Genomic DNA, 12,605 nt, shown 5'->3' on the forward strand with positions numbered 1-12,605 from the left:
GACATATCTCTCTGATTTAAGGGCATAAAAATACAAAGTTTGAAAATTGCAAAATTTTAAAAATTTTCGCCATATTTCCATTTTTTTCATAAATAATCGCAAGTAATATCGAAGAAATGTTACCACTATCTTGAAGTACAACATGTCACGAAAAAACAATCTCAGAATCAGCGGGATCCGATAAAGCGTTCCAGAGTTATAACCTCATAAAGTGACACTGGTCAGAATTGTAAAAATTGGCTCGGTCATTAAGTACCAAATTGGCTCTGTCACTAAGGGGTTAAAAAAGGATATGGCAACTCATACTAAGGCTGGAGTCACACTAGCATATTGCATCGGATGCAATATGCTAATGACACTCGGCTCCTGCTCTGCCTGTGAGTGGGAGCCGAGTGTCATGCATCTGTGTTACAAGCCCCTCGCACAGAGCGGATTGGAGCACAGATGCAGAGGAGGCGGAGAAACTAATTTCTCCATCTCCTCCATTGCCGGGATCAGCGTATAACGCACATCACTCGGATGATATCCAAGTGATGTGCATTGTCTCACTTGCATCCATAGGCTCATATGGTTGCGAGTGAGTAGAGATTCGGCCGAGTGTCGGTGACAATCACAGCATGCTGCGATTTCACTCGCACATTGAAAATGACAGAGGAATAAAACAATGATGGGAGTATTGGGAGTACAATGATGGGAGTACCAAATAGAGTAATACTTGTCCTAATACAATGCGATTATTTTATTGCATACCACTCGTCCGTATTACACGATAGTGTGACTCTGGTCTAACAGAAAGCAAAAAATACACTGTGCAGAGGTTATATTAAGAATCACTCCATTTATAGGGGGTTATACATATAGAGCCTGTAAGCTAATAAGTACTTAATATTGATGATGGAAATATATGCTGTAGTCCTAATCACACTAACAATGCAATATACATCATAATGAACATTCGAGAAAGTAAGGGTTAATATGCAATAAACAAAGTGCTGAGTGATTAATACATAAACATGGTGCTGGAAGATGCTGGAGACTGTCCCAGGTGTGTGTTGCAGAACAGAAGGCTTGGATATTAAAATTAGGGCTATTATTGCATGATTCCAAACCATCTGTTAGCAAACAGACCAGGGGCAGTGAAACAAATATGGTTTACAAAGGACTCAGTAAAGGCATACAGACAGGCTTAATTACCAGAGCTCCAACCTGCAACAGTGGACCCCCTTACAGCGCGTTTCAGCAGTTCTTCCTCAGAAGGGTTGCAGAGGGAACCTAGTATAATGGAGGCTTTCTGTGTGAAATTGATCTTCCAGCATTGAACTAGATTGTGTTAAAATTGTGAGTCAGTCTCGGAAGGCCCCATTTGCTACTCCAGTTCATTTGTGCTAAAACTGTGGATCAGTGGCATATCAGAAGGTCAGATTTCCACTTAAAAATCATTAGTTTTAATATTGGGATGCAACTATGAAGCCCAATTAGCTACTCCAAATCCTTTATCCTAAAACTGTGTTTCAGTGGTGTGGAGACACAGCATTGTATCTTAATTAAGCAGATGACTATTTTTAGCAAACAAAGAAGAATAGACTGCTATCTGTATGTTGGCTTTTGAGTTTATGTGTTGGTTAAGAAAACAGACTTTTGCTTGTGTAAGGGCCCCTTCACACTGTGCAATCAAAGTCTGAACGAGCGTTCGATTTGTGACGTTTATCCGTCCTCGCTCCGAGGTCGCAAAGTGTGACATGGCGTTACGATTTGCGACGCAGCCCAGCGTCGTACGATGTGAAAGAAAGAGCAGAACTTTCTTTCGTCGTAAATGTCCCGCTGTGGCGGTCGAAATCGTAGTATGTGACGGCGGTCATACGAGCTCGTAATGCGACTACGTGGGATGGGCTTCCGCATACACCTGTCTCCTGATTGGGCGTGACGTTTTAGCACGTAAGAGCGCTGGAATCTCCGCCCCGAGTGGCGCGAAAGGCGCTGGTTTAAAAAGCCCGGCCGGAGCCGGAGTTTTCTCACTCTTTTGTTTTTCTCTCCTCTGAGCAGGTGCAGACGAAGGTGAACCCGCTCCACGATTCATCCCGCTTGGACCGCCTCCACGGACGCTTGAGCCCGCTCTCGGACCCTCGACGCCGCGCTACAGTGCTCATCCTCAACGCTGAGTTCATGTGCGCTTGTGTTCTGTTCTCTACGTGCGCTGTGTTTTGGAACGCTAGTGAGTTCGCTCTTGTGGTCGGCTCCCGTGCGCTCTGTTTTGTTGAACATTTGCGTCGTGTTTTACAACGAGCTATGTATTTGTAGCTGTAGTAGTCTTGTGGATGAGGCGCTGTGTTTTGTAACGCTATTGCCGGAGGACATGGCGGTGCACGCTCACTCTCGCGTGGGCATCCATTTTGTTTTTAGCGCCGCGTGCTGGAGTTCTGAGCGGGTTACATTTTCGCTCTTTTGTGCCCCTTCCCGAGCGCTCTGCATTGTAGAACATTAGCGTCGTGTTTTACGTCTAGCTATGTATTTGTAGCTGTGTTCCGGTTGTGGATGGGGCGTTGTGTTTTGGAACGCTATTGCGGCGGGGAGGAGCGGGAATTCACACATTGGGTGAAACCATTTCGCTGCCGCTGTGTGAATTCGCGCTCTTCCCCGCCGCAATAGCGTTAAAAAACAAAACGCCCCATCCACAACCTGACCAGAGCTGGAAATACATAGCTAGATGCTAACACTGGGTATGTTTTTTTTCTAGCTGTGGTAGGGATGTGGATGAGTTGCTGTGCTACAGCACGCTACTGCTGGAGGATTTGTTGGTGCGCTCTCACGTGGGCAGGTGCTTCAAGCGCTGTGTGCTGGAGTCCTTAGCGTGCGCAGCGCCGCAGCATGTTGGAACTCTGCAATTTCTGCCTTCATTGCTGACATTTTTTTTCCTTTCCTCGGCAGTTGGATACAAAGATCTACCCGCTTCGTCTTTCAGCCAACTTGGACTCTCAACGGACGTCCGGACACCCTTCAACGGAAGCGGCGACCCACACAACGCAAATGGACACCGCAGAGCAGCTTTCATCAGTGGCGGTTAGTTTGGCTCTTGTGCTCTCCGTAGTCGACCCTTTGTGTGACATGTTGCTATGTACTTTCTACCATGTGTGGCCATTTTTAACGAGTTTTTGTTCATTTCAGATGCCTCCAATGACCAAGCAGGAATTTACCAGAGAGTTTATCGAGATGTATCGCTCCTTGCCCTGCCTGTGGAGGATCAAATCCGGAGACTACAGTAACCGCGACAAGAGGAAGGCGGCTTACGAAAAGCTCATCACCCTTTGCCGGCAGCATAATCCAGCTGAGAAGGTGGATGAAACTTTTGTCAAGAAGAAGATCCAGGGACTGCGCACAGTGTGGAAGAAGGAGCTCAACAAGGTGCAGGCCACTTCTAAATCTGGCGCTTCCACGGAAGAAGTGTATATTCCCAAGTTGTGGTACTATGACCAGCTCTCCTTCATTCTGGACCAAGAGATTCCACGGCCCATGACGTCGATGATGACACTACTTCCTGTCAGAGAAGAAATACCGGAGGAGGCCCAAGGACAAAACGTAAGTGCCTCTTATGTACTCTGTAATACTACTTACATGCAAGAGCTATATCCACTATAGTAACTTCTCACTTTGTTTTTTTGGATCATGCAGATTACCGCTGTTATAATGTGCAACACAGATAAGTATTTTCAGTTGCTATGCTGTAGTAATAGCCTAACCTTTCCCTAAACTATACGATAACCAGCAATCTATTCTACTTCAGCATGTTTTAACCTTTATATTTGGGCCAAATTAAACCTATAAGATAAGTATAGTTGTTCTAAGTATCTATTTGACCTGGTAATATAAATAGTCATAGTCATTGATCCTCTTCCATATAGGTGTTTGTAGTGTATGTCGCAAATGCAAGATCTTTACCCTTTTTTTCTCTATTTTTGCAGGTGCTGACTGGATCGACAGAGACAGAAGACAGTGACCGCACTGAAATACAGATTGAGGATGCAGCGCCTCCTGCCCCGCTTCGCTCAAGGCTACCGTCGAGGAAGCGCAAAGCCACCAGCTCCAGCAACGACGCGGACGAAATGTTTTCCATGGCTAAAAGGCTAATGAGTCGGGAAATTTCAAGCGGCACCTCAGGCTTTGCAAACTATGTTGCGGAAAAGTTATCCAAACTGGACGAGTCGCAGAAGGATCATGCAGAGCGACTGATTTTTGAAGCCTTGAGCAAAGCGGCAGCCAAAGAACTGAATGCATCGGCAAAGGTGGTGGTAGAAAGGGTGGAGCAACGTAACACGGACCTGCGCATGCAAAGCTACCAGAACTCGTGGCCGCAACCCCCGGAGCCTCACTTCAGTACCCCTGTTCGCAGAAATGGACCTAGCTACAGCTTTGCCCCACAAAGCCAACCGACATACAACTATGTTCCTCCTGACTTGGCTTCACCATCCCGACACCGGAACTACAATCAAGATGGACGCTTTCTGGACTTGTAATGTGAGAACTTCAATCAAGATGTACAGTGTCATGACCAATAATGAGTACTTATAATGTTTGTGATTTACTATGTAGATGCACAGTGTCAGGACTTATGTTTGTATCCTTATATTTTGTAACTATTCTGTTCCTTTTGATAAAGCAAATAATTTTTACTTTATACGGTTGTGTTGTTGTGGCGCTATGTGTGCCTCTCTGTACGCTCATGTCTTGTTGGTGTACATACCCCTGCCTGGTTAGATGCGGAACAAAGACAAACCGAACACAAGGGGTAAATAGAAAAAATTTTTACTTACAACTAAAAAAACATATTTACACGGGTTTCCCGGCTACAATGTCCTCCAGCAGGCTCTGATGGCGGTTTATTGCCTCCAGCAGCTGCCTGGCTGACTGTTGCAGCTGCCGGCCAGAGGCCACAAGCAGCAGCAGCGTTCTGTTATCTACGGATTCAGAGGGAAAAAAATTTGATTATTATTAGATATCCTTAGATCTTTATCTTTAGACTTTAGTTCACTTTAGACCCTATGTATTAACTACTTACCACTGGCCGACGCCAACATATCCTCCTCCGCCTCTCCGGTCGGCTGTTCCTCTTCCCCGGTCCGCTGTTCCTCTGCCTGCAGTTCCGCTGAAAAACAAAAGGTTTTTCTAAATGAAGGGGCTAATACAGCTGTTTCTTGCACACCAAAATCATTTTTATCTATAGGCAAGCTATCGATAGAGATATCTAGAACTATTGGCAGGCTACCGCTATACGTATCTATATGTATAGGCAGGCTATTGATAGCCTGCCTATAGATATCGCTATCTATAAGCTGGCTATCGCTAGCCAGCCTATAGATATCTTTAGATCTTTATCTTTTGACTTTAGTTCACTTTAGACCCTATGTATTAACTACTTACCACTGGCCGACGCCAACATATCCTCCTCCGCCTCTCCGGTCGGCTGTTCCTCTTCCCCGGTCCGCTGTTCCTCTGCCTGCAGTTCCGCTGAAAAACAAAATTTTTTTTTTTAGATGACAGGGAGTGAGCAATTTCAGATGACCAGAGTGTAGATAACTTACGGCTGGACTCGACATCCGTCACGATAATGAGCCGGTCCGAGGACCCGGAACTGCTGCTGCCCCCGGGGCCGGCAGGCAAGGCTCTGGGTGGCCTGCGGGCTTCAAAAAGAAAAGAAACCTTTGGATGGAGATGAAGCTGGTGGTAGAAAGGAGCGGCAGGTAGGGAGAGAGAGAAAGGTAGAGAGGACAGCAGAAGAGCGCCAACCTACTTGGTGTCACAAAAACCCGAGGGGGTGACATGGCCGGGGGCAACACGGCCAGTGGTGACGAGGCCGGGGCAGAGGAGGCCGGGGAAGAGGAGGCCGGGGCGGACAGGTCCGGGGGTGATGGCGCCATTAGGGCTGTAAGCAATGGGAAAATTAATGCAGCCATTCCATTGGATCATCACTAATTACACAAAACCGTGTTGTTCCTTACATCTCTCGTCCCTGGATGCACTTTGGGAAGCCGTGGTGCTGCTGCGGCTCATGGACGCTCTCCGCAAAGCTTTAAAGAAAGAATAACGCACATGTACGTTTAAAGGGGGCAAGAGTGCACCATGGAAGCTGAATTCGGCGAATACCTACCTGATGAGCTGACCTCCGGGTTTGAGGCGCTGGCGCTTGCACGTCGCCGGCGACCTACAATCAAAAACTCTGGTCAGGGGCTGCAGGCTACAGAGACGTTCGAGCGAGTGCGGGCAGGCTACAGAGACGTTCGAGCGAGTGCGCGCATGCTACATAGACGTCTGGGCGAGTGCGGGTACGCTACATAGCCGTTTGGGCGAGTGCGCGCATGCTACATAGACGTCTGGGCGAGTGCGGGCGCTCAGTATACTCACTGTGCCTGATGTCATCCCGAATGTCCGCCAGGCGCCCCGGGCACTTGTACTTTAGGTCAGCCCACTTCTTTTGCAGCTGCTCGTGGGACCGAACCACCCCAAAGCGCCTGCGCAGCCCCCGACGCACCTTGCGCAGCACATCGCGCTTGTGGAGCGTCGGGTGCAGGGTGTTCCGGTCCCCCTCATAGCGGAGAGCGTCCATGGTTTTCACCATGTACCGCAGCTCACGGCTCCCCAGGGCAGGCGTCCTGTTTCTGTCCGCCATTTTCCCGAAAGACCGACGTAACGTACGTGACGCACTGTTGACCCCCCGCCCCGGCGGCGCACAAATGACGCAATCGCGTCACACGCGCAGCGCCGCGTGTTTTGCCGGTACCAAAACACATGCAAAAGAGAATCATCCCGCAACTTGTAAGCAATCACTACGCAGGATGTTCTATAGTGTTTAATTTTACAGCGCGGGATACGCCGGAGCGAGGTCACTGTGCCCATGGGGTGTGGTTTAACTAAACGTCATCATCGAGCGCGGCGCCGGTTACGTTACAGGTTCGCCGCGCCCGAAGCCCACTTATAGGAATACGGCGTTGCAAAAATATGACGCAACAACGTTCCAAACGGAGGCGCTGCTGATGGCGTCGTAAAATGCCACGCAATAGTGTGTTGCAGTCAGGAAGTCACATGTCCTAATCAAAATAATTTGTGCTAATACTGGGTGCAGGCACCAGGCCCCATTTCCTAATAAAAAATAGTTTGGGCTAATATTGTTGTGTAGGCAGGGAGCCACGTTTCCTATTTTAAAAACATTCGGGTTGATATTGTTGTGCAGGCACACTATCTCAGCAAATAATTACTTATTGTTAATTGAATTAGAGGAGACTGACAGGTCTGTGCCTATGGTTGTGAAACAACTGGTTAAAGGGAAGGGTACATCCAACATGTTTGGGAAAAAGGTAGAAGAGGGAATAGGCTTGGTGTTCGACATGTGCATTGGTTAGGTGGTAATGTTACTGAAAGCTCTACTGAGCAAACACCGTCTCGTCTTATCCAAAGACACCTGATAACATCTGTTACTGGACAGGCCACTTGACTGCCATTCTTTTGCAGCCGTACAGCGACTGGCCTTGTTGATGAGGGCCAGAAAGAGCATGTGGTCCAATGGATGCTAAGCACTGCATCAAGTAGCCTCTCCTCCTTTTCATCCATCTTAGCATCACACACAGTGCAATCCTCAGAGGTGGCACCCCAATTAACCTTGTCTGCCCCGCAGGAAGAGGAGGAGTGTTAGTTTCAAGGTGAGGAGCGGGACAAGAGAGAGGATGATGATGAGGTTGTACATCCCACATGGTGCGAACCCAGAGGCACGCAGCTGAGTAACTCAGTAGAGGAGGAGAAAGACAAAGAGGTTATGTTGTTGCTTGCCGCACAGACACAGAGTGATGCAAACATGGCAGCACTGAATGCACAACGGACAGTGGCCAGCAGCGGTCGCAAGTCTGCAGATTGCAGGGGAGGCACGGGTTGCCTAGCCTGAGCGTTTTTTGAGAACGCCAAGGATGACCCAACTCATGCTATCTGCCAACTTTGCAAAAAATTAATCAGTAGAGGAAAAAATTGCAATAATTTAATTACTACATGCATGAACTGGCACATGCTCTATCAACATGCGTTAATCTGAGAATCTAACTGGTTAAAGATGTGGACTAGCGGGCCTTACCAACCAAAGGCTCTCCTATCAACCACATAAGCTGCTTCTTCCTCCTCCATCACCATGCCAAGTCTTCTCACACAGGTCTCCAGATACAGAACCTCCACTTGCTTACCTCCTACAGTCGGGATAAGTGAGAGCCCATCAGCTGTTACAGAAGTGGACATGCCTGCTGTTTTTGTTTCACTGAGCACACCATAACTTTCTAAATCCACCATAACATCTCCGCCTGCACCTCACTCACAATCCAGAAGTTTGTTGTGTTCACCCTACTCCATCCTCTCTCAGCACAGCTGTAAGGAGGTAAAACACAAGAAGAGTCTGGGGCGGTAACCTTCTCGGCTCTGTGCCTGGAACCATTGAGCTGTGCTGCAGGTTCCCCAAGGGGCAGACTTAGAGACTGGGACAGGAAGGAAGCCGGGCAGAGAGCGGGAAAGGCACGCGCACAGGGGACAGAGCAGCGTGAGCAGTGGTCAGAGCAGGGTGCAGCTGCGCTCCGGGAGAGAGAGAGAGCGCCCAGTCTGAGGACAAATAGAAGGAGACTGCCCAGAAAGACTGCATCTTGTGAGTACATGAAAGCGGACTCTGCTGTGACTGAGAGGGGCGCTTTGAGACCCGTGTAGAGACATTGGCCCGTGCAAAGACTTCGACCCCCTTGTCCCCGCGGTATCAGTACAGAGACTGTAATTCCTGGTACAGTGACTTAACAGTGCAGAGCCCCTGATTCCTGGTACAGAGACTTAACAGTGCAGAGCCCCTGATTCCTGGTACAGAGACTTAACAGTGCAGAGCCCCTGATTCCTGGCTGTGCTGTAAAAGCTAAAGACTCATAGCCTGTGCATACCACATTAACTCCCGAAACCACAGGCAGCAGGCTCCTAGAGACTACTCAGCCCACGGACAACAGAGGGACGACAATTGCCGCTGTTTCTCGGCGCCTACGTTGGAGAAGACGACCCTTCAAGCAAGTCCTCATCAGGCTGATAAGTGTTCTTTTCTCAAGAAATCTTGATTACTTCGGTTACATTGTTTCACTCCCATATTTTTGCTCTGTTTTATTGCTAGTTATTTTCCATCGCTTCCTTCCTGTGAGGAGAACCTGATTCCTGTTATTAAACCCCTCAACTGTTGGTCTGTCTGTTCCGTGGTGACATATTCAGTACCTGCAATGAAACATTTTATTGCACGAACACTTGCAGGGGCCAGAATCAAACCACAGAATCAGGCAGAGAAGGAAGGTTGCAAAGAAAAAAAGTTTATTGCACACACAAAAACATTTCCTTGTCATTAAAGTTACGTCCTCTGCTACCGCGAACATAGCGTGTTGAATCTACCGCCAGCTTGGTGACATCACCGCGCTGGGGGCAGAATCAACCCGCCACAGCCACGCCAGCAGAGGAGGGGGGAAAGATTTTATTGTACCCACAGAAACATTTGAGATAACTAAGCATGCGACCCGATTTCATGCTGCCAGGGCACGGCTCCCGGACCATTGAAGTATTGGCAGTACTTCTCTCGACAGTCCCGTGCATCATCTGTGTGCCTGCCGGATCCCAAAGGTAGTAGACCTGCTATTCCTTGTTCTTCAGCCCGCCACTCCCCAGGCACAAGATCTCCACTCGTTGGGTCCACAAAATCCGTAAATTCCGGTGGACTGTACGTAATGGCATCCCGGCGCCGAAGGAAATTATGGAGCACACAGCAGGCCAAAACCACGTTGTCAATCGACGAAAGCTTCAAGTTGATTGCAGTGTGAAAAACTCTGAACCGATTAGCCATTATGCCAAATGCATTCTCAACAACACGACGTGCTCTGGACAAGCGGTAATTAAAGATTCTCCTTTCGTCGGTGAGAGTTTTTTGTGGAAAAGGCTTAAGCAGATTCGGAAGAAGAGGGAAGGCTTCGTCTCCTACAAACACAAAATTGAGGTTTCCTCTTGTTTCTTCATTTTCGGGCAACTGCAGTTGGTTGCTCTTCAGCCGGTCTCCAAATGTAGTGTAATCCAAAACGCCGCCATCGGACACTCGGCCATTCATGCCAACATCAACATTTATGAACTCGTAGTTGGCGTTGACGAGGGCCATGAGGATGACGCTGAAGTAGCCTTTATAGTTGAAGAAAAAGGATCCCGTGTTTGGTGGCTGCGTGATGCGCACATGTTTGCCATCCAAGGCGCCTCCGCAGTTTGGAAACTGCCACTGCTGCTCGAAACCGATAGCAATCTTCCTCCATTCATCCGGTGTCCTTGGGAACTGCAAGATGTAAAACAAAGATTACACACAGATAAGCAACATATATATTATATAGCTGTACAAACGAGTAGTACCACACACACACACACACTCACCTCCATATAATGGCGTAAGCCGTGTACAATGGCCTCGCACGTCTCCGGAATTAAAACGCTCAGTAAAGGCCGGGAGATAGCCGAAGAATAATGGAGATCTTGTAGGGATCCGCCTGTAGCAAGGAACCGCAATGTCACTGCCAACCGTTCTTCCACGGAGATTGCTGCCCGAAGCACTGTATCCTGCCTCCGGATCAGTGGCGTGATGGCTGCCAATAAAATTTTGAATGACGCCTCCGACATCCTCAGGTAGTTCCGAAAATCATGAGGGTTGTTTTCACGTAGCTCCCTTATCAGACGCATGTGCGACAATCTTGACCTCTTCAGCAGCCAGCTCCTGACCCACATGCGGCGTTGTCGCTTTGGACGGCTTTCTTCTTTCAGCCGCTGACCCTCAAGCATCAGGGCAGCAGCTATAAGAGCCCTCTCTCCGTCATCCAACATGTCGACTGAAATGAACACAAATAGAAAATTAGTTTTGTTGCTATTTCAGGGAAAAAAAAAATCCAAAAATAGAATAAAGGGGTATGTAAATAAAGGCAAAAAAACAACAACATACAAAACATTGTATTATAATAATAGCAACAAGGCTCAAGGCTCCTCAGTCTCCTCTCTGGACTGAGGAGACACTAGCTATGGAACCCCAAAAAATGCACCGCTGTGGCGCTCCGTAATGCGACGCTACCGCGCTCTATAATGTAACGCTACCACGCTTCGCTATGCGGCCCAGCCGAGCAGTGTCTCAGGACAGAGGAGGCACTAGCTATGGAACCCCGTAATGCAACGACGCCGCGCTCCGTTATGCAACGCAATTCATTATTGCTCTCCGTAGCAAAACGCTGCGGCACCCCACATTTCCCAAAGCTCCAAACACACTTCCAAACATACCTCGAACTAGGTTGTAGTTTTGCGATGAAGAATGTAACGTTGTCCGCTTCCGCTCGCTTCCACTTCCGCCCGCTTCAGGAAAGGAAAAGGAACGAAAGCACCTGGCCCCCATTTTTAAGCGTGGAGAACAATAGCTTTTTTTTGGACCAATGAGCGCATTACATGATTGCCCATAGGCGTAGTCAGATTGCCGAAGAACACGCCCATGCTGGTAATACGTCACGCATTTACAGTCGAAAAGAAGCTCGGAGTCGTAGGACTATGGCGGTGTGAAGGGTAGCGTACGATTGCGACGCGTGACGTTCACATCGCAACTACGTCAGAAAAAGCGTTAAAATCGTAGCGCTAAATGAAGTGTGACCGCTGGCTACGAGCTCGTACTGCGACGTCGAATATGACGCAAATGCGTCGTAATCGTAGCAGAATCGACCAGTGTGAAGGTACCCTAAGTCTGTAAAATTGACATTTAATATAACATATTGTGCTCTTATCCTTGATGATTAGTGATGTTTACTGATATGCTAATAGTGCATTGTGTAGGCTAGATAGTTTGGTGACTTCTAAAACAGAGGAGGAAAAACTATGCAAATAAATTAAATATATCATATACGTCATTTCACAATTAAGTGACAAATAGATCAAGAGTGTCACTCATATTTGAATAAAAATAGATAAATACTTTATTAAAAAAAAAAAAATTAGACAAACATAACATAAAGGGGTTGCCTCAAACTAAATATCACCTAAGCAGAGAGAGCAGCTATAGCAGCAGGGAAGTAATTTTGTATACAGTTAGCCATATTTTTGGCATTCAAAAATGGCACTATTTAATATCCATTTGTCAAGATTCATGCAGGTAGCTTATTTTAGACCTATTGTTATAATCAGCAGGGTAGAGATTTCAGGTATTTGCATAAAGCTGTAATATAATATTTTCACAGAGTCTGGATAAAGTTGAATAAAATAGGGACTAGAATTATTCCCTATCATATAGAGGCAATGCTTTCCCTTCCTTTAACCACATATGGCTATGTGAACAGACCTAATTATATGTAGATCATGAAAAGCTAGACGACAGACAATAATTGACAATATTTGCTAAATTGCCTAGTGTAAAATATCTTTGTACCCAATCATTATATATATAAATCCATGTGCCCAGTTCTAATCAATCACAGATGAGTATGTAGGTACCCAACTTTCGCTAGGTTCATATATCGCAAGTGGACATTAAGAGTATGTGCACACATTGCAGATTCCATTGCGGATTT

The 12,605-nt window shown here is 47.3% G+C and overlaps 1 protein-coding gene across 1 annotated transcript; it reads right to left on the reverse strand.

The window, feature by feature from the left end:
* Positions 1-4,806: 4,806 nt before the first annotated feature.
* Positions 4,807-11,781, reverse strand: LOC143770092 (uncharacterized). The gene is made up of 8 exons (XM_077259353.1): positions 11,335-11,781; positions 6,140-6,193; positions 5,991-6,059; positions 5,783-5,914; positions 5,574-5,672; positions 5,413-5,499; positions 5,051-5,137; positions 4,807-4,949 (listed from the first exon to the last, which is right to left on the reverse strand). Exons 1-8 carry the CDS (start codon positions 11,444-11,446, stop codon positions 4,822-4,824), a joined length of 768 nt encoding a protein of 255 aa, XP_077115468.1. The 5' UTR covers positions 11,447-11,781; the 3' UTR covers positions 4,807-4,821.
* Between the last annotated feature and the right edge of the window lie 824 nt (positions 11,782-12,605).

This window comes from Ranitomeya variabilis, chromosome 4 (assembly GCF_051348905.1).
Source record: "Ranitomeya variabilis isolate aRanVar5 chromosome 4, aRanVar5.hap1, whole genome shotgun sequence".
Classification (NCBI taxonomy): domain Eukaryota; kingdom Metazoa; phylum Chordata; class Amphibia; order Anura; family Dendrobatidae; genus Ranitomeya; species Ranitomeya variabilis.